Here is a 23,239-nt window from a genome sequence, read left to right as displayed (position 1 = left end):
GCACTGTCCACCACAGGACACTGCCTACAACTGGGCACTGCCCATCATAGGACACTGCCTACAACTGGGCACTGCCCACCACAGGACACTGCCTACAACTGGGCACTGCCCATCATAGGACACTGCCTACAACTGGGCACTGCCCATCATAGGACACTGCCTACAACTGGGCACTGCCCATCATAGGACACTGCCTACAACTGGGCACTGCCCATCATAGGACACTGCCTACAACTGGGCACTGCCCATCATAGGACACTGCCTACAACTGGGCACTGCCCATCACAGGACACTGCCTACAACTGGGTACTGCCCATCATAGGACACTGCCTACAACTGGGCACTGCCCATCATAGGACACTGACATCAGCAGTAAAAAACTCTGTAAATCGTATCAAAATAAACTAATAACACGTTCACGGGGCGTGAAAATGTGTAAATAACGGAGATGTGTGTTTACACAATACATGTGTGTAAACACAGAAGACGTGCGTGTGAACACACGGAGACGTGTGTGTAAACACAGAAGACGTGCATTTACACAACGAAAATGTGTATTTACACGTGAAGATGTGAGTGCAAACACACGAAAGCCTCAGGTATTCTCCCACCTTCAGTTATTATCCCTTATATACGTGTGGAGAAAAAACAGGGTATTAATTAAGGTGATTATAGCACCGATAGGAGAGTGCCAAACCTTTAGTGCCAGTAGAAATGGAAGGCCAGCAGGGCACTAGCCTGTATGCCATGGGGATCATGGCACCATTCCACGATGGGTAGTAGTAGTGCGGGCTCGCTCCTCCGTCCGCAGGAGTGACATATATTATCACCTTCAATAAGGGGGACTTACCGTAGGGCAGCAGGAAGGCGAAGACCAACGTGGTCTTCCAGAGGGTCCGTGGCACTGTCAGTGGGACCATGGTGGCATCAGCAGTGCCAAGGAGAGGCACTAACACCTGTCGTATAGTATACACCTGCAATACCCGTCCTTCACGCACACATACACGCGCGCACACACGCACACACACCCGTCACAATGACGTGTACGTCATTCCTGCGTCTATTTCGGTCTCCGACAATGGGTCATCGTCTTCAAATCAATTTTTTTTTCGAAATTAAAAAATACCAAAAAATTCCACTGATTACACCAAGATTTGAGGGACTTATTAATAATCTATTTCCTTGTGCATTACTGGAGGTGACGGCAAGCACGTCGGACAGACGTAGAGCGAAATATACGAAGAGTCGCTGAAGGTGGTGCTGGCCGCTGGAGCGACGGACAGGAGACGGGTGTCAGGAGGAGCGATCGACGTAAGTCCTTCCAGCACGAGCGTAGACGCGGTACTGGTGCTGGGTGGCCCCCGGACCCTGGTGGCGGGGGGAGGGGGATGACTCACGGGGGCGGGGGAAGTGGAGGCTGTTGTGGTGGTCTCCATAGCTGGGAGAGGGGGAAGAGGAGTCCCTGGTAATCCACATCCCTATCCTTCCATTCTATTCCTACTAACTTCCCCCACCCTATCCCCCATTACCCCTTGATCGATCCCTATGTCCTACACACTAGTGATGTGTGTATGTGGGTACAGTGGTACATTTGGTGGAATTTACGGCACCAACTCTTCTTTCATAGCCAGGAGCTATGACTCAACCCATGAAACCACAATTAGGTGAGGACACACGCACACGAGAGAGAGAGAGAGAGAGAGAGAGAGAGAGAGAGAGAGAGAGAGAGAGAGAGAGAGAGAGAGAGAGAGAGACAGAGACAGAGTCCAACGACTGCATAATAGGGACACACAGCTGGGAGACACAAGGTGATGAGAGCAGTGAGTGATGTACAACCCGCCACCAAACAGCAGGAGACCAAGACAGGAATAGGAGGACAAGTTCCAACACCTGGGCACCACGGTGGAAATATAAACACACATGCAGTATAATGTGATCCTTTATTGACAACGTTTCGCCCACACAGTGAGCTTTTTCAAGTCACAAACAGATCTGTTTGTGACTTGAAAAAGCCCACTGTGTGGGCGAAACGTTGTCAATAAAGGATCACATTATACTGCATGTGTGTTTATATTTCCATTGTGTCGGTATTTTATACCATTTATTTCCACCTGGGCACCACAGCGGAGGTGACTAGACAAACCCACACGGACAATACAACATTCATCACGGGAGACTTCAACCACAAGGAAATAGACTGGGAGAATCTGGAGCCACACTGGTGATTAAGATGCTTGAAGTTGGTGCAAGTGGCGATGGAAAACCTTCACCGGTTAGAATGTCAGCGACACCACTGGAGAGAAAACTGTCGAACCAGCGAGGCTGGACCTTGTATTCACCCTGTGTGATTCTGATGTAGGGGAATATATGAGAGGCCTCTTGTTGCCAGCGACCTTCAAATACTGAGCTTCGAATATTTTGTGGAAGCGAACATGTAGCGCTGGATGTGACATCTTGAGACTGGGTCTTCAAATTACATCTGTTTTGCTAAATAGGAGTCTGACTGCTAAGTACTGATATACCTGAAGTATATCTGGAGGGTGTTTCGGGGATGAACGCCCCCGCGGCCCGGTTCATGATCAGGCCTCTCAGGCTTAGTTCTATCAGAGAACTTTAGTCGCTTTGAGTGAGCACTGAGTTTCCCACTGGAAAATGGGTTGAGAAGGACCTGCCCAGAACGGACCAAAAGGCCTATTGCAGTGTTCCTCCTTTATGTTCTTATGTTCACTAAGCAGAACTTGAGAGGTGCGGAGGCCTTTAAAATCTCAGGAAAAGTAACTAAGGGAAATCACGTGCCAAACTCTGTTGGGGAACAAAGCTAGAGATTGCTTGGCTACCTTCAACTGGGGGAAGGAGTACACCAGTGTGTAACTCATGATATGACGAGGGAGAAATCCGAATACAAAAGAGGAGACTATGATGGTACGAGGGGATTCCTGAGTAGAATGGAAGACTGAACCAAATGGAAAGACAGTGAACAAAATGGACTATGTAACTTGAAAGTGCTGGGAGGCAGAGGAAAAATTCATACCCAGTGCAGTAAAAGCATTGGCGAACATAGTGAGAACCCATCTTTCACCCAGAGGTGAAGAGAGAGAAAAACAGAGTGCTACAGCATGGACAAATAGAGAAAGTAAAGAATACAGGAGAACAAGGAAGTAAGAAGAGTTAGAAACGAAAGAACACTGGTAAAAAGAGAGGCTGAAGAACAATTTGAGAATGTCATAGTCAAATCTGAACCTAAGTTTTTATGCATCCACATCAGAAAACAAGTTTAGGGCCAGATAATAGGACTGGAGAGGGAGGAGCAGCACCTTACAAGAAATAGCCAGGAAAATTTATGAGGAGCTGAACAAACGAGTTAAAGATTTATTCTCAGAGGAAAGAACATGATCAGAAAGCTGAAGAGTGCACCAACTAGTACCGGACATAATGTACACAATGGGAGAAGAAGCAAAGAAACTTCTGAATGAGCTAGATACCTACAAGGCAACAGAGCCAAACATCTCTCCATCTTCTGAGGAGCAGGAACATTGTGTGAATCACTAGCCACAAGTTTCGAAAAAGTCAACTGAAACATGAAAAACTGCCGGTGTAAAACACAGCGGTTGCAATCTGGACATTCAGGACAGTTGACAGACAAGTAGCATCAGACTACAGGTCCGTGTCAGTGAAATGCATCATAGTATAAGGTTATGGAAATTATCAGACGAAGAGTAGTGGAACACCTAGAAAGGGGTGGATTCATAAACAACTCAATATAATCGACAAATTTACAAGTATCCAGCTTAAGATTAATTAAAAAAAACAGAGCTGAAACACATCAGCGTTTAGGGTTTGAAGCCGATCAGAAGAGACATTCTTGTTACTGCATGGACACCAATTTGTTTAATGAAATGGGAAAAATTGGCATTCTGGTGTTTACGCAGCACAAAATCAACAAGAACCTTCCACTGAACAAAGTCCATAGTGAGAAAGTTTACCATCAAGGAACAGCCATCTGTGACCTTTTGAGCGGCCTGGCAATGCCCGGTGCCCTAGTGAAAGCTGGGCACTGGACATTTGTAAGTTAGGTAAGGTTTGTCAGGAAAAAGGACAGTGTTTCATTAATACTTCCCCCCTGGGTTTCCCCACGCTTAACACACCGTTCATACCCATGCTTGGCACCCTGGGCACTTACCCACGCTTGGTACCACGAGCTCTAAGATGTCAACACCTCTCTCAACCCGCAGCGCTCATCTATGTCACTTTGGGAGCGAGTACACCTTGGGTTCAGGTCCCTCGCTCCCTCCCAGCCCTAGAGAACACCCTGAGTTCAGATCCCTCGCTCCCTCCCATCCCTAGGGTACACCCTGGTTCAGGTCCCTCGCTCCCTCCCATCCCTAGAGTACACCCTGGGTTCAGATCCCTCGCTCCCTCCCATCCTTCGCTTACACCTGACAAGCTAGTGACAGGTTTCGAATCTCTTCCGCTGTCCCCCAGTCATAAATTACGTATCCTAACACGCATACGAGCAACGTACACCGACCCTATGACATTTGTAAAACACGCACACACACACACACACAGTTGGAAGCTGAAGACACAGATGAATCACAGGGATGTTAGGAAGTATTTCTTCAGCCACAGAGTAGTCAGTAAGTGGAATAGTTTGGGAAGCGATGTAGTGGAGGCAGGATCCATACATAGCTTTAAGCAGAGGTATGATAAAGCTCACGGCTCAGGGAGAGTGACCTAGTAGCGATCAGTGAAGAGGCGGGGCCAGGAGCTCGGACTCGACCCCCGCAACCTCAACTAGGTGAGTACAACTAGGTGAGTACACCCACACACACACACACACACACACACACACACACACACACACACACACACACACACACACACACACACACACACACACACACACACACACCCGGAAAAACGCACTAAGGATTAGATAGAAAAAAAAGATGTATCTGAAACAGAAGTTCTACTAATGTGGCCACAATAATCACTAAACTATCCGAGTCAGAAAGACGGGTCCAAGGAACTTAGCACAAGTCTGTTTGGTAGTCGTACGAGTACAAATGGATGAGCACTATCATAACATACACGCTTAAATGTGAAAATACCACGAAAAAAATAGGAAATCGAACTTAACCGATTTCATGTTCTTAAGGACATAAGAAAGAAGGAACACTGCCACAGGCCTACTGGCCTATGCGAGGCAGGTCCAATTCTCCCACCGGCTTAAGCCAATGCCTCACCGGCTGTTCTTGCACACACACACATTCCACGTGACTGCTTCCATGCACCCTAAAGTTCGCCAGCTCCCAAAATCCTGAAGAAGCCACGGGGTTGAATTCGTCAGCCCTTGAAGACCCAGGTGACACCATGGGGCTGAATTTATCATCCATTAAAGACCCAGGTGACACCATGGGGTTGAGTTCACCAGCCCCTCAAAGACCCAGATGACGGCACGGGGTCGGAGACACCACTAGCCACCGCTATCCTTTGCATATTCAACAACAGGTGGCTGTACCTCACGCCTCACGAGACACAGGTCCTCCCCAGGTCGCGAAGGACGAGTCCCCAGGTACGGCAGTGCCAAACCAGGTGTCTACACAAGGGTTCAGGTACCCTAGGATATTAAAGGATATGGAAATACAGCCGTAGGATGCCATGTTCCAGTCAGTCGTGAGAAGCTAGGATACGGCCGTACCATGCTAGGAGTTTGACACAGGATACAGGAATACAACCGCAGGATACCAGGACGCAGACACAAGATACTGACATTCGATTATAGGATACCAGGATGCAGACGCAGGATGCCATGCTACGGATGCAAGATACCAGGTTACGTCTGTAGGATACCAGGGGATGGCTATGGCCGCAGGATACCCAGATACAGAGTATAGCAGGATACGGACGCAGGTTGCCAGGAAACGGACGCGGGATACTAGGATATAGACGTAGAATATAGGGATACAGTGGCAGGATATCAGGATACAGCAGCAGGATATATTGATACTGGTTAACATTCAATGGTGCGCTAAATCAGTAGGGGTAGCAAAGCGCCATGGTGGGGAGGGAGGATGGAGAGAATGGGAGGCAGCCAGGTTTGATTCAAGAAGGGTAACTCTGATTCCTTGGATCAAGAGCCCTTCCCCAGCATCAAGGTACCGGCATGAAGGGCAATATTTTTTGTATAATTTTATATTGAATATAAACTAATACATTTGCAGTGGATAATTTATTGTATAATTTGCATATACAATGCAGCTTCGTATTTGGCGTCACAGCAGCCTACTGCTGCAGCGGCAGCTGCTGCTACTTTCGTTGCTGCAGCTGCTACTACTATTACTGTAACTTCTACTGTTACTATTTCTGCAGCTGCTACTGATGCTATTACTGCAGCTGCTACTGTTGCTATTATTACTGCAGCTACTACTGTTGCTACTATTACTGCAGCTGCTACTGTTGATATTATTACTGCAGCTACTACTGTTGCTACTATTACTGCAGCTGCTACTATTGCTACTATTACTGCAGCTGCTACTGTTGCTACTATTACTGCAGCTGCTACTGTTGCTATTACTGCAGCTGCTCTGTTGCTACTATTACTGCAGCTGCTACTGTTGCTACTATTACTGCAGCTGCTACTGTTGCTACTATTACTGCAGCTGCTGTTGCTACTATTACTGCAGCTGCTACTGTTGCTACTATTACTGCAGCTGCTACTGTTGCTACTATTACTGCAGCTGCTACTGTTGCTATTACTGCAGCTGCTACTGTTGCTATTACTGCAGCTGCTACTGTTGCTACTATTACTGCAGCTGCTACTGTTGCTATTACTGCAGCTGCTACTGTTGCTACTATTACTGCAGCTGCTACTGTTGCTACTATTACTGCAGCTGCTACTGTTGCTACTATTACTGCAGCTGCTACTGTTGCTACTATTACTGCAGCTGCTACTGTTGCTATTACTGCAGCTGCTACTGTTGCTATTACTGCAGCTGCTACTGTTGCTACTATTACTGCAGCTGCTACTGTTGCTATTACTGCAGCTGCTACTGTTGCTACTATTACTGAAGCTGCTACTGTTGCTACTATTACTGCAGCTGCTACTGTTGCTACTATTACTGCAGCTGCTACTGTCCCTCCCCCAACCAGCAGCAACAGTGGTGGAGACACTTGCACAGTAAAACAGAATTCAATCGTATTTTGATTGTTGTAAGCGCCAAGTAAATTGTCCATCTGTGATTTAATAGCGTCATTAACCCTTTAAATTATGCCAGCCACGGAAACTATAATTAACCGTGTCTAGAATTTTTAATTCTGCTAATTGTGATTATGTGAGGACTTTCCCATACGAGGTAATATATTCTGTCTGCAGGGTGAGCCTAGAGTAACTGAAATGTTCGTGCTATATAGAGTAGTCACTAGTTGTCAAAGGCACTTGTCCATAGACACCTGGTCTGTGAGTGTACTCACCTAGTTGTACTCAACTAGTTGAGGTTGCAGGGGTCGAGTCCTAGCTCCTGGCCCCGCTTCTTCACTGGTCGCTACTAGGTCACTCTCCCTGAACCGTGAGCTTTATCATACCTCTGCTTAAAGCTATGTATGGATCCTGCCTCCATTACATCGCTTCCCAAACTATTCCACTTCCTGACTACTCTGTGGCTGAAGAAATACTTCCTAACATCCCTGTGTTTCATCTGTGTCTTCAACTTCCAACTGTGTCCCCTTGTTGCTGTGTCCCATCTCTGGAACACCCCGTCTGTCCACCTTGTCAATTCCTCTCAGCATTTTGTATGTCGTTATCATGTCCCCCTAACTCTCCGGTCCTCCAGTGTCATCAGGTCGATTTTTCTTAGCCTCTCCTCATAGAACATACCCCTCTGCACTTTCTCTAGTTTCCTTACGTGCTTGGCTACGTGTGGGTTCCGAACTGGCGCTGCATATTCCAATATGGGCCTAACGTACACGGTGTACAGGGTCCTGAATGACTCCATATTTAGATGTCTGAATGCTGTCCTGAGGTTTGCTAGGCGCCCATATACTGCAGCAGTTATTTGGTTGATGTGCGCCTCAGGAGATGTGCCTGGTGTTATACTCACACCAAGATCCCTTTCCTTGAGTGAGGTTTGTAGTCTCTGGCCCCCTAGACTGTACTCCGTCTGTGGTCTTCTTTGCCATTCCCTAATCTTCATGACTTTGCCTTTGGTGGGGTTGAACTCCAGGAGCCAGTTTCTGGACCAGGCCTGCAGTCTGTCTAGATCCCTCTGTAGTTCTGCCTGGTCTTTGTCCGATTGAATTCTTCTCATCAACTTCACATCATCTGCAAACATGGACACTTCTGAGTCTATTCCTTCCGTCATGTCGTTCACAAATACCAGAAACAGCACCGGTCCTAGGACTGACCCCTGTGGAACCCCGCTCGTCACAGACGCCCACTCTGACACCTCGCTACGTACCACGACTCACTGTTGTCTTCCCAACAGTAATTCCCTGATCCATTGCAGTGCTTTCCCTGTTATCCCTGCCTGGTCCTCCAGCTTTTGCACTAATCTCTTGTGTGGAACTGTATCAAAGGCCTTCTTACAGTCCAAGAAAATGCAATCTCTCTCTCTCTCTCTCTCTCTCTCTCTCTCTCTCTCTCTCTCTCTCTCTCTCTCTCTCTCTCTCTCTCTCTCTCTCTCTCTCTCTCTCTCTTGTCTTACTGCTGTTACTCTATCATAGAACTCCAGTAGGTTTGTGACACAGGACTTCCTGTCCCTGAAACCGTGCTGGCTGACTCTAAGCTCATTCCTTTCTAGGTGCTCCACCACTCTTCTCCTGATAATCTTCTCCATGACTTTGCATACTATACATGTCAGTGACACTGGTCTGTAGTTTAGTGGTTCATGTCTCTCTCCTTTTTAAAAAATTGGGACTACATTTGCTGTCTTCCATGCCTCAGGCAATCTCCCTGTTTCGATAGATGTGTTGAAGAGTGTTGTTAGTGGCACACATAGCGCCTCTGCTCCCTCTCTCAGGACCCATGGAAAGATGTTATCCGGCCCCATCGCCTTTGAGGTATCTAGCTCACTCAGAAGCCTCTTCACTTCTTGCTCGGTTGTGTGTACTGTGTCCAGCACTTGGTGGTGTACCCCACCTCTCCATCTTTCTGGAGTCCCTTGTCTCCTCTGTGAACACTTCTTTGAATCTCATTTTGAGCTCTTCACATACTTCGAGGTCGTTTCTTGTAATCTCTCTCCCTTCCTCAGCCTGATTACCTGGCTCTCGACTGCTGTTTTCCTCCTGATGTGGCTATACAACAGCTTCGTGTCAGATTTGGCTTTCGCTATGTCATTTTCATAGTGTGTGTGTGTGTGTGTGTGTGTGTGTGTACTACACTGTGTGAAAAGAATATAGTGATTGGCAGTCATTGCCTGACAACGACCACTACTACGACTACTGATATTACCATTGGCTTTACTACTACTACTACTACTATCACTACTACTGCTACTACTACCACCACCACTAATACTATTACTAGCAATCCCACTACAACTGCTAGTAGAAATATATATATCTCTGGTCTATATTACACCGGAATGAATAATGAATATAAAATAGCAGTTTAAAGAAGATATACCAAGCCAAAGCTGCCACCACTACCACACAGTAATAGAGCGCCACCCACGGTAATAGAGCGCCACCCACGGTAACAGAGCGCCACCCACGGTAATAGAGCGCCACCAATGGTAATAGAGCGCCACCCACGGTAATAGAGCGCCACCAATGGTAATAGAGCGCCACCCACGGTAACAGAGCGCCACCCACGGTAATAGAGCGCCACCCACGGTAACAGAGCACCACCCACGGTAATAGAGCGCCACCCACGGTAATAGAACACCACCCACGGTAATAGAGCGCCACCCACGGTAATAGAGCACCACCCACGGTAATAGAGCGCCACCCATGGTAATAGAGCGCCACCCACGGTAATAGAGCGCCACCCACGGTAATAGAGAGCCACCCACGGTAATAGAGCGCCACCCACGGTAACAGAGCGCCACCCACGGTAATAGAGCGCCACCCACGGTAATAGAACACCACCCACGGTAATAGAGCGCCACCCACGGTAATAGAGCGCCACCCACGGTAACAGAGCGCCACCCACGGTAATAGAGCGCCACCAATGGTAATAGAGCGCCACCCACGGTAACAAAGCGCCACCCACGGTAATAGAGCGCCACCCACGGTAACAGAGCACCACCCACGGTAATAGAGCGCCACCCACGGTAATAGAACACCACCCACGGTAATAGAGCGCCACCCACGGTAATAGAGCACCACCCACGGTAATAGAGCGCCACCCACGGTAATAGAGCGCCACCCATGGTAATAGAGCGCCACCCACGGTAACAGAGCGCCACCCACGGTAATAGAGCGCCACCCACGGTAATAGAGCGCCACCCACGGTAATAGAGCGCCACCCACGGTAACAGAGCGCCACCCACGGTAATAGAGCGCCACCCACGGTAATAGAACACCACCCACGGTAATAGAGCGCCACCCACGGTAATAGAGCACCACCCACGGTAATAGAGCGCCACCCACGGTAATAGAGCGCCACCCACAGTAATAGAGCACCACCCACGGTAATAGAGCGCCACTCACGGTAACAGAGCGCCACTCACGGTAATAGAGCACCACCCACGGTAACAGAGCGCCACCCACGGTAATAGAGCGCCACTCACGGTAACAGAGAGCCACCCACAGTAATAGAGCGCCACCCAGAGTGACACAGCGCCACCCAGGATCAACGAAACATGTCAGTGTAAAGACAGAGAATTAGAGCGCCACCCACTAATAGACCGCCACCCAAAGTAATAGACCGCCACCCACGGTAATCGAGCGCCAGCCAGAGTGATAGAGCGCCACCCATGGTAAGAGAGCGCCACCCATGGTAAGAGCACCACCCATGGTAAGAGAGCGAGAGGAGAGAGGAAGCAATAAACCGGTAGGGGTGAGACAGCACCTGGGGAAGGGGAGGATAGGTCCACTTCCTTGGATCAAGAGCCCTATACCTAGCCTTCAAGAAAAACGGAATGCGGTCGAGTTTTTGCAGTGTTGGAGTTATTTATTCTCTCTCTCTCTCTCTCTCTCTCTCTCTCTCTCTCTCTCTCTCTCTCTCTCTCTCTCTCTTTGTCTGTCAGTCTCTGTCTCTCTGATTCTCACCACCAGCCTGGGACAAGCTTAAGGTTCCTCTTATAATATTCTACTTTCCCTTCCTTCTTCCTCCCCTAATCCCCCCTAATAATCCCCCTCCTTCCTCCCCTCTTCTCTCCTTACTCGCCTTGACTCACAATACTGATGCGTTCAATTAATTGTTTACTCATCCTCCGCTTGACTCACCTACTTAGTGACTCTGAACATCCCCCTTTTCTCCTCCTTTACTCACCTCCCCCTTATATTTCATCTCTTATTGGCAACATTCTCCCCTTTCAAACATGCGCACGCGCACGCATACATACACACACACACACACACACACTAGAACGGAACCAACTTATAAAAGACAACCAGCACGGATTCATGGAAGGCAAATCCTGTGTCACAAACCTACTGGAATTTTATGACAAGGCAGCGGAAGTAAGACACGAGAGAGGGGTGGGTTGATTGTATTTTCTTGAACTGCAAGAAGGCCTTTGATACAGTTCCTCACAAGAGATTAGTGCAAAAAAACCATACCCCCGGCCGGGATTGAACCCGCGGTCATAGAGTCTCAAAACTCCAGCCCGTCACGTTAGCCACTAGGGTATGGTTTATTTGCAATCGTGTCATTACGATTTCTTGAGTCATTAGTGCAAAAGCTAGAGGATCAGGCGCGTATAACAGGAAGGGCACTGCAATGGATCAGAGAATACTTGACAGGGAGAAAACAACGAGTCATGATATGTGATGAGGTATCACAGTGGGCACCTGTGACGAGCGGGGTCCCACAGGGGTCAGTCCTAGGACCAGTGATATTTTTGGTATATGTGAACGACATGATGGAAGGGTTTACCTGGAGAGTTTACCTGGAGAGAGTTCCGGGGGTCAACGCCCCCGCGGCCGGTCTGTGACCAGGCCTCGTTAGGTCAGTGTCCCAGGATGCGACCCACACCAGTCGACTAACACCCAGGTACCGATTTTACTGATGGGGAACATAGACAACAGGTTGAAAGAAACACGTCCAATGTTTCTACTCTGGCTGGGAATCGAACCCAGGCCCTCGCCGTGTGAAGCGAGAGCGTTAACCACCAGGCCACCAGAGCCCAGTAGTGTCCCTGTTTGCAGATGATCTGAAGTTAATGAGAAGAATTAAATCAGATGAGGATCAGACAGGACTTCAAAGAGACCTGGACAGGCTGGACGCGCGGTCCAGCAACTGCCTCCTCGAATCTGACCCCGCCAAATGAAGATTAGGGAAGGGCAAAGAAGACCGTACACGGAGTATAGGCTAGGTGGCCAAAGTCTGCAAACATCACTCAAGGAGAAAGATCTTAGGGTGAGTATAACACCGAGCATGTCTCCGGAAGAACACATCAACCAGATAACTGCTGCAGTATATGGGCACCTGAGAACAGCGTTCCGATACCTCAGTAAGGAATCGTTCAAGACTCTGTACACCGTGTACGTCAGGCCCATACTGGAGTATACAGTACCAGTTTGGAACCCACACTTGATAAAGCACGTCAAGAAATTAGAGAAAATGCAAAGGTTTACAACAAGACTAGTTTCAGAACTAAGGGAATGTCATACGTAAAAAAGGTTATGGGAAATCGGTCTGAGGACACTGGAGGATAGGAGAGTTAGGGGAGACATGATAACGACATATAAAATGCTGAAAGGAATAGATCAGATGACAGAGGCAAGATGTTCCAGAGATGGGACACAGAAACAAGGGGTCACAATTGGAAGTTGAAGACTCAGGTGAGTCACAGGGATGTTAGGAAGTATTTCTTTAGTCATAGAGTTGTCAAGAAGTGGAATAGTCTGGTAAGTGATGTAGTGGAGGCAGGAACTATACATAATTTTAGGACGAGGTATGATAAAGCTCATGGAGCAGGGAGAGAGAGGACTCAGTAGCGTTCAGTGAATAGGCGGGGCCGGCCAGCAGCCGAGTCTCGACCCCTGCAACCACAATTAGGTGAGTACACACACACACACACACACACACACACACACACACACACATACACACACACACACACACACACACACCAGTTTAACTTCCGTGTGACGTCACTGTCACACATGTTCGCTCGTTGCAAGCGATTCAAGTTCACACTCGCCTCACAACGAGTACAACGAGAACATGTACCCATCAAATGATGTACTCAGGAGAAAGCGCTAATCACGTACGGGTCATACAGCTCCTGGAGAACCGGCAGGTTACCAGGCTCGACGCATTGATGGAGGGAAGCCTCATTTTCTTGCATCAAGAGCCTTATACTAGCGTCAAGGTCCCAATGAACAGTTCTCTTAAGAAACAAAATATATCTTCCTATATACTTGACAATTATATATATATATATATATATATATATATATATATATATATATATATATATATATATATATATATATATATATATATATATATATATATATATATATATATATATATATATATATATATATATATATATATATATATATATATATATATATATATATATATACATATATATATATATATATATATATATATATATATATATATATATATATATATATATATATATATATATATATATTCAATTGATTCGACTACTTCCAACGTTCGTTTCAATATTATTAATGAACGATCCCTGGAGAGGTGTTTAAAGATAATAAATTAAAGGAGGGGTATTGAATACCAGGGCATTAAGGTGGGTATAGGGTGGGTAGCGTTCTTGTCTTATTACCGGACGGAGGATCGAGTCACCACACAAATGTATACGTAAGTAGTAAAAAAAGCAGGATTAGATAGAGAAGAAACTGAAAGGATAATCGCAGTTTGAAGAACGGGTATGACGTGAGAGTCGGGGATAGCAGCTGAGATGACTCCTGTAACCACAATGAGAGTAAATAAAATGTAGCTTGCACACGCGCACACACACACACACGCACACATACGACACACACACACACACACACGACAGAGGTGTGCGCACATACGGGAGCACAAACATACACACACACACACACACGATACAGGTGAGCGCACATACGGGAGCACAAACACACACACACACACACACGATACAGGTGAACACACATACGGGAACACACACACACACACACACACACACACACACACACACGATACAGGTGAACACACATACGGGAACACACACACACACACACACACACACACACACGATACAGGTGAGCGCACATACGGGAGCACAAACACACACACACACACACACACGATACAGGTGAGCACACATACGGGAACACACACACACACACACACACACACACACGATACAGGTGAGCGCACATACGGGAGCACAAACACACACACACACAGGCAGCAATAAACTACATACCAGTGTCACTCTCGTAAATAGCCATGTATAGTCCTGGAGAAGATTATTATTAAGAGAAGAGTAATGGAGTACCTACAAAGGAATGGGGTCATACAAGATAACCAGCACGGCTTCAGGGATTGAAAATCCTGTCACATTCCTACTGGAGTTCTACGGCGAGATAACAGGAGACACAGATGGGTAGACTGCATTTTCTTGGACTGAAAGAAAGCTGTCGACACTGTAGCGCACAAGTCACTCTTACAAAAGCTAGAGGATGAGGTAGGAATAACAGAAAAAGCTTTAGGAAAATTTAGGATAAGAAGGAGCGGCCAGCGAAGAGGCGGGGCCAGGAGCTGAGAACTGATTCCCTGCAACCACATCTAGGTGAGTACACACCTTCACCAGGACAAACTGACGTGTAAGGAAATTTGGGTTGTGAAAACCGTCCCCTATTTAGGAGAGAGAGCGAGAGAGAGAGAGAGAGAGAGAGAGAGAGAGAGAGAGAGAGAGAGAGAGAGAGAGAGAGAGAGAGAGAGAGAGAGAGAGAGAGGATGTAATGTGGTTCTCGGAGGCTGAGGTTCCCATGCTCCCCTGCGAGCCCAGGCTGGCCCCAGGGTTCACCTAATGATGTGAAGACGAAACCCGCTGCTGCTGAACCCCTGGAGAAGGAGGAGGAGGAAGAGGGAGAAGGATGGAGGGCGGGGAGGAGGAGGAGGAGGAATTGATTATACGAGGGAGGGAGGTGACGTAATGAACAAGATAGTTACTGGATATCTAAGGCACTTGTCGATAGAAACTTGACCTGAAGTGTTGTGTGTTCGTTACCATTTTTGTCAAAGGCACTTGTCGATAAGATACTTGGCCTGTACTTACCTAATTGTGGTTGCAAGGGTCGATTCATAGCTCCTGGCCCCGCCTCTTCACTGGCAGCTACTGGGTCACTCTCCCCGCACCATGAGCTTTATCATACCTCTGCTTAAAGCTATGAATGGATCCTGCCTCCACTACATCGCTTTGTGTGTGTGTGTGTGTGTGTGTGTGTGTGTGTGTGTGTGTGTGTGTACTCACCTATTTGTGGTTGCAGGGGTTGAGTCACAGCTCCTGGCCCCGCCTTTTCGCTGTGTGTGTGTGTTTGTGTGTGTGTGTGTGTGTGTGTGTGTGTGTGTGTGTGTGTGTGTGTGTGTGTGTACTCTCACCTGGTGGCTGCAGTTACAGGAACAGCCTCCATCTCCTGGTACCCACCTCTGACTATTTACATCTTACTTTGAGCCTTATGAACCACGTCGTATTTATTTGTGAAGCTGTGTGTGGGTGGAGTCTCTCCACAACTTCCTCATCCAGGTCATTCCACCTTCAAACAAGCCTGAGGCTGAAGAATTATTTCCTGACTTTTGTGTGACTCACTCCTTCCTTTACCTCGCAACAACCCCCTTCCCCTCTCTCCCCATACCTCCAAACTTGTCTGTGTACCCACTTAATTTGAGCTACAAGGGTTCGAGTCCCGGCTCCTTGTCCAACCTCCCAGCTATGAAGAGAGGCTGAAGAAACTGATCACCCCCCTCCCCGCGTCTACCTTTTCCCTGGGTATCTATAGCTACTTATCTGGAGAGTTTATCTGGAGAGAGTTCCGGGGGTCAACGCCCCCGCGGCCCGGTCTGTGACCAGGCCTCCTTAGGTCAGTGTCCCAGGATGCGACCCACACCAGTCGACTAACACCCAGGTACCCATTTTACTGATGGGGAACATAGACAACAGGTGGAAAGAAACACGTCCAATGTTTCTACTCTGGCTGGGAATCGAACCCAGGCCCTCACCGTGTGAAGCGAGAGCGTTAACCACCAGGCCACCAGAGCCATCCATATCTACAAAATCTACTCTAAAAGTACATCTCATTATATCTATGCATTATCTCCCTCTCATTATAAAGTACATCACAAGCAGTGAAATGCTCGAGAAAAATCTTTTTCGATCATTACAATGTAATCAGACTTGTCTAATGTAATTATTCTTCTAATTACCATGCTTCATGAATTATCATATCTGTGCAGCGCATTGAATTAGTCGAGTTTCAGTTATTTTGAGCCTCGAATTATCTGAGACTTTGGTGGTATGTACATTGTACTTGTATGTGTGTGTGTGTGTGTAGGTGTGTGTGTGTGTGTTTGTGTGTGTGTGTGTGTGTGTGTGTAGGTGTGTGTGTGTGTGTGTGTTGGTGTGTGTGTGTGTGTGTGTGTGTATGTGTGTGTGTGTGTGTAGGTGTGTGTGTGTGTGTGTGTGTGTGTGTGTGTGTGTGTGTGTGTGTGTGTGTGTGTGTGTGTATGTGTGTGTGTGTGTGTCTGTACACACCTAGTTGAGGTTGCAGGGGTCGAGTCCAAGCTCCTGGCCCCGCCTGTGTGTGTGTGTGTACTCACCTAATTGTACTCGCCTAATTGTGGTTGCAGGGGTCGAGACTCAGCTCCTAGCCCCGCCTCTTCACTGAACGCTACTAAGTCCTCTCTCTCCCTGGTTCATGAGCTTTATCATACCTCGTCTTAAAGATATGCATGATTCCTGCCTCCACTACATCACTCGCCAGACTTCCACTTCCTGACTACTCTATGACTGAAGAAATACTTCCTAACATCCCTTTGACTCATCTGAGCCTTCAGCTTCCAGGTGTGACCCCTTGTTTCTGTGTCCCCTCTCTGGAACATCCTGTCTCTGTCAACCTTGTCTTTTCCACACAGTATTTTGTATGTAGTTATCATGTCTCCCCTAACCCTCCTGTTCTCCAGTGTAGTCAGGAAAGTTTCCCTTAACCTTTCTTCGTAAGACACTCCCCTTAGCTCTGGAACTAATCTTGTCGCAAACCTTTGCACTTTCTCTAATTTCTTGACGTGCTTGTTCAAGTGTGGGTTCCAAACTGGTGTTGCATACTCCAGTATGGGCCTGACATACACGGTGTACAGTGTCTTGAACGATTCCTTACTAAGGTATCGGAACGCTATTCTCAGGTTTGCCAGGCGCCCATATGCTGCAGCAGTTATCTTGTTGATGTGTGCTTCCGGAGACATGCTCGGTGTTATACTCATCCCAAGATCTTTCTCCTTGAGTGAGGTTTGCAGTCTTTGGCCACCTAGCCTATACTCCGTGTACAGTCTTCTTTGCCCTTCCCTGATCTTCATGAGTTTGCATTTGGCGGGTTTAAATTCAAGAAGCCAGGTGCTGGACCAGGTATCCAGCCTGTCCAGGTCTCTTTGAAGTCCTACCTGATCCTCATCTGATTTAATTCACCTCATTAACTTCACATCATCTGCTAACAGGGACACCTCTGAGTCTAACCCTTCCATTATGTCGTTCAAATGTGTGTGTGTGCGGGGGGCTGTCTGTCTGTCGTGCCGAATAGGAGAAATTGGCCAATTAGCAAGAACTAATTAAAAATTAGGTCTATTCTAAAAAAATTTTCTTATACGTTTACAGATTTTTTTCATACATGTTAATGTAAAAATTAATAATTTTGTACTAAAAGAACCTTAGGAAACTTAACCTTATTATAACAAGTACAATTTAATTTAGCTTAATCCAACTAAATATATTTTAGATAAGTTTACAATAATTTAATAATAAACAAACACATGAAATAATTTTTTTTTTCGTTAGGTACAGAATGATTTGTGCGAAATTATTACATCCACAAATTTTCGCTTGCCTTGTTCGGCAAGAAGAGTGTTGCTATTAAAGCTAAAATAGCAAATTTTACATATTCGGCACTACATCATATTACGTACATACGTACATAGTATACACACACACAAGCTACACAAGACCACGATTTGCAACTCGTGCAAGTTGGCTTCCCTCAAGTAATGTTGACAGACTCAACGCCCGTCTCTTACGCCCTCCCCTCCCCCGGTTACCCACCCCTTCCCCTCTGTAACTCACTTCTCCCCCTCCCCTGACACACCCCTCCCACGCACATCCATCCCTTCCTTTCTAAATCATTCCTTTTTTTTTTTTTTTTTTTTTACACAGGGTTTGTCAAGGTTAATGATCCCTAGCTTTATTGACAGCTATTTACAGGTTAAGGATTCCTAACTTTATTGGCAAGCTAAGAGCTGTTACCTACATCAGCTCATTTGAAAGCATTTTTATTGTTATGAGACATACAAGTAGGAAACAGGATGAAGTTGGAGCCATCTGTGGGCCAGCATTTTCATTTGATCAACTGACTTTATCTCGTTGACATCATTATGCTGTACGAATGTGTTCCATACTCGAGTCATCCTGGGTATGTATGATCTCAGATGGAGTGATGTTCTGGAGAAGGGTACAGCCAGAGTGAAGTTGCTGCTTTCTGCCCGTCTTGTGGCATAAAAGCTTGTTTCACGCTGTCCTCGAAGTGAATCCAAGTGTGGTATTTTGACAATATTGACCTTGTACATAACAGTAAGGCCACCCACATCCCTCCTATGTTGAAGGCTCTGCTGAAATGACAGATCTATCCAGGATGGGTCCAGGCGAGAGATGAGACGTCTTGCTCTGTTCTCTACTCTGTCAAGCAGTCGCAGATGAGAGGGGTGGCAGGCAAACCAAGAAAGTGGAGCATACTCAAGGTGTGAGCGTACTTGTGCCTCGTACAGGATCTTGCAACCCCTACTGTCAAGCAGATGCGAGATACGGCAAAGTGCTGTAAGCTTCCTGGCTGCCTTGTTTGCAAGATTTACAACATGGTTCTTCATGGTTAATTTGGAGTCAAATTTCACCCCAAGGATATCAACTTCTTCTCCAGGTGCCAACACCCTCCCATTCATCCTTACTACTGCACCAGCATTACCATCATGGTGCCTAGAGACGATCATCATTTGCGTTTTCTCAGGTGCAAATGTTACTTGCCATCTATTTCCCCAAGCTGATATGGCTCTCAGCTGGTGATTGATGTAGCTTAGAGCAGCTGGCATTTCTTGTCTTGGATAAGTGAATGTCAGTGTATAGTCGTCTGCATATGCATGTGATTCTGGGATGAGATGAAGAAGGTCATTGAAGTAGACATTCCATAACAATGGACCCAGCACGCTTCCTTGTGGAACACTTGCCCCAATAGGATGTCTTGCTGATTCCGTTCCATTGAGAACTACACTTAGAGATCTACCATGAAGGTAATTACTGAGGAGACATAGCGTAGAGCCTGCAATTCCCAGTGCTTGAAGTTTTGCTAAGAGGCCCTGGTGCCACACCCGGTCGAAAGCGCCAGCAATATCCAGTGCTACCACACAGCTTACTTTGGATTCATCCAGTGACTGGTGCCACTTAGTGGAGAAGTTTAACAACAGATCAGCAGCAGAGTAACCTTTCCTGAAGCCATATTGACGATTACAAAGTAGTGAGTGGTAGTCAAAAAACTCTGTCATTTGTCTTGAGATTATTGTCTCAAGGATCTTACCAGTGATTGACAGGAGTGACACTGGTCTGTAGTTGCTGATTTCTGCTCTGCTCTTCTTTTTGTGAACAGGGACTACATTTGCCTCTTTCCACAGTTTTTAGTTAGTTTAATATGTTTATTATGCACCCCATACCCATCCTGTGGGCGGTAGTCAAAAGATTACAGAGGTACATAATTGGTCCAGGGACTGGACTCCAAAGTTTTGATAGCTGAGCAAGTTACAGAGGTAATGAACTCACAATTTACAAAGGTAATGAACTCACAATTTACAAAGGTAATGAACTCACAATTTACAAAGGTAATGAACTCACAATTTACAAAGGTAATGAACTCACAATTTACAAAGGTAATGAACTCACAATTTACAAAGGTAATGAACTCACAATTTACAAAGGTAATGAACTCACAATTTACAAAGGTAATGAACTCACAATTTACAAAGGTAATGAACTCACAATTTACAAAGGTAATGAACTCACAATTTACAAAGTTAATGAACTCCAGGTAATCATGACAAGTTACAAAGGTATTTACAGATTACAGAGGTACGTAATGGGTCCAGGGACTGGGCCCCCAAAGTTTTGATAGTTGAACTAGGTACAAAGGTAATGAGCTCACAAGTTACAAAGGTAATGAATTCTGTAGAATGGTTACTTACGTTTATACATGGCTACAATCATGAACAAATTATAGTGTAATGAGCAATTCACACTTCCACACCCGGTCACAACTGTAGTGAGTTATTGGTGCAAATATTGATTGTTGAGTCACACACATCACACACACACACACACACACACACACACACACACACACACACACACACACACACACACACACACACACACACACACTTTAGTTTAATATCTTTATGCACCCCATACCCATCCTGTGGGCGGTAGTCAAAAGATTACAAAGAGAGAGGGCCATTTACACTGTACTAGGCAGTGCTGAAAGATGCAACTTAGAGGCGCTGCTAGCTGGTCTGCACATCTTCTCAACAATCTTGGGTTCAACTTGTCTGGGCCCACAGCCTTTTCTTGGTCAAGCGATTTAAGAAGGAAATGCACCTCCTCCTGCCTTATCACCACGGACAGTTTTGACACAGTTCTTGCAGCTAGCCAAGGAAGGTCCCTTGCTGGATCAGGAACTTGCATTTTGGTAGCAAAGTGTTCAGCAAAGAGGTCCGCCTTCTCTTGACTACTAGTAGAGGTGGTCCCATCCTGTCGATTTAGAGGTGGAATAAGTTCATCAGGCAGATAACCTTGTCTGTCCTTGACCAGGGACCACCACGTTTTGGAGCCTACCCTACCTGATGCTAGCTTTCTTTTAGTGTCCACCTCCCAATTCCTCCCTCTCCATCCCCTCCCTGATGCCCTATTCCTTCTCCTCCTCCTCCTCCCCCTCCTCCTCCTCCTCCCCCTCCTCCTCCTCTTCCTTATTAGCACCAACAAATAAATATATTGTTCTTAAGCAAGTTAATTCTCAGACTATTTCCCCCTCTCTTACTAAGTTTCTTAAGTTACACCAGTTACCACAGTCACCTCTCACAACCCTCCCCAACCCACACTCACTAGCCCTCCACACCTCTCCACCCACACCACCACCACTACACACCACCTCTCCTCCTCTCCCACACTCACCCACACTTACCCCAACCACTCCACCCTCACTCAGCCTCACCTCTCCACCTGCAGCCATCTCTCTTCACCCACCAGGCAAATCCTACCCTACACACACATTCCCTCACCCAGTCATATCTCTTAGTCATTAATATTCCAAGAAAAAAATCACCTTCCTGACTCAGGAAACAGCAGAATCACTGACTTCGTCAATTTGCTAAGATAATTGATCATTCCGGTTCAGTTTCTCCGTCATCACCGCGCGGATTCACGGGGAAACATCTCTCGCGGATGACCCGAATCCACGAGGTAAGATCCGTTGCGGATTTGCGGGAGAAAAGTCCCTCGCGAACGGCTGGTTCTTGTATCACTGACGGATACAATTATCGCCAAATTCGTACCATTGACCTGCAAGATGGCACTGCAATATCTAGCTGTATTACTTACCATTACCTTGCTCAGATTTTCTCTTTTATGGGGGAAGGTGGGGGCGAACTGGCAGGGAAATGAGGGAGGGGGAGACGGGGAGGAAGCAATCATCAACAAGGAATTTCCTTAATTATCAAAACTCAGCTAGCTGAGGGCAGAGGCTGATCAAACACAAGGAGATAGGTGAACCTTGTTAGAATGAGGTGAACCCTCTAAAGTGTTAGGTGAATCGTCAATAAGTAGAGTTAGGTGAACCGTGTCACCTCGAGTTAGATAAACACTTCCCGCCTTCCACTCAAAGCGTTGAACCCTTCACACTATACCCTATCCACTTTCCACCCCTCTCACCGCTTTGAACCTTCCCTATTACTCCTTTCCCACCTTCCTACCCCTCAAAGTTTTGACCCTTCCTTACAAATCCCCTCCCAACTCCCCAGCCATTTCAAATTTTGTACCCTTCACACTGCCCCCTATCAACTAACCACCCCTTCAATGCCCTGGATATTCCACACTTACCCCTTCCCCACCTTCCACCCACTTGAAGCTTTGGATCTCAAACACTACTCCTCCACCCACCCCCTTTTAATTAAAGCTCAAAATTAGTACATTACCACTCCTGCTGGACCAGAAATAAAACTCACTGAACTGAAGTTCAAACTACTGGCCCATGGCTGGGCTCCGAGAGTAGTGAAACTCTCGAAACTCTTCAAAGGAATATCAAGGCCTTTAATATAGTCTCCTACTTCGCGGAATCTTGCTACAAGACCAACCAAAAAAATACAAATTGTTCCAGTCACGGTATTGTGCCTTTTTGTTACTTAAAATACAGATTATAGAGCAAACTTTTACTGGGTGCACGTTGAGCTCTGTGTAGAGCTCAGTCATGGAGCTCTGGTGTTGAAAACATCATGAATCTGATTCATCAATACTAAGGGACTGAACTCCAGTTTCCAGGCTGAGGGACCGACTACCTCATCTTCCAGACATGTTGTCCCAACAAGAGCAAGATCTGCTACTGAAGTCTCCATTCTCTTCCCATAAACAAAAGTCCTTAACATTCATCATCTCTTCCTGTAAACAACTTCCTTCTTAAGTAAGAGATCCCTGAACACCGAAGAAATTGTCCCCCCAACACACACAATTTCTAAACATATAATTAACTAACGCAATGGAGAAAATGCTGTAATGTGATTTTAATGATCTTCAGAATGCAAGGAAACTCATTAATTAGA

The 23,239-nt window shown here is 46.4% G+C and overlaps 1 protein-coding gene across 1 annotated transcript in view; it reads right to left on the bottom strand.

The window, feature by feature from the left end:
- Positions 1 to 1,340, bottom strand: part of LOC128696637 (nephrin) — a gene marked incomplete at its 3' end in the record, with an annotated part of 201,555 nt that extends 200,215 nt beyond the window's left edge. The window contains 1 exon segment of the mRNA XM_070094437.1: positions 851 to 1,340. Coding sequence (XP_069950538.1) covers positions 851 to 920 — 70 coding nt within the window.
- Positions 1,341 to 23,239: the final 21,899 nt, after the last annotated feature.

The sequence above is a fragment of the Cherax quadricarinatus genome, chromosome 46 (assembly GCF_038502225.1).
Source record: "Cherax quadricarinatus isolate ZL_2023a chromosome 46, ASM3850222v1, whole genome shotgun sequence".
NCBI lineage: Eukaryota > Metazoa > Arthropoda > Malacostraca > Decapoda > Parastacidae > Cherax > Cherax quadricarinatus.
This window is presented reverse-complemented; position numbering and strand designations above follow the sequence as displayed.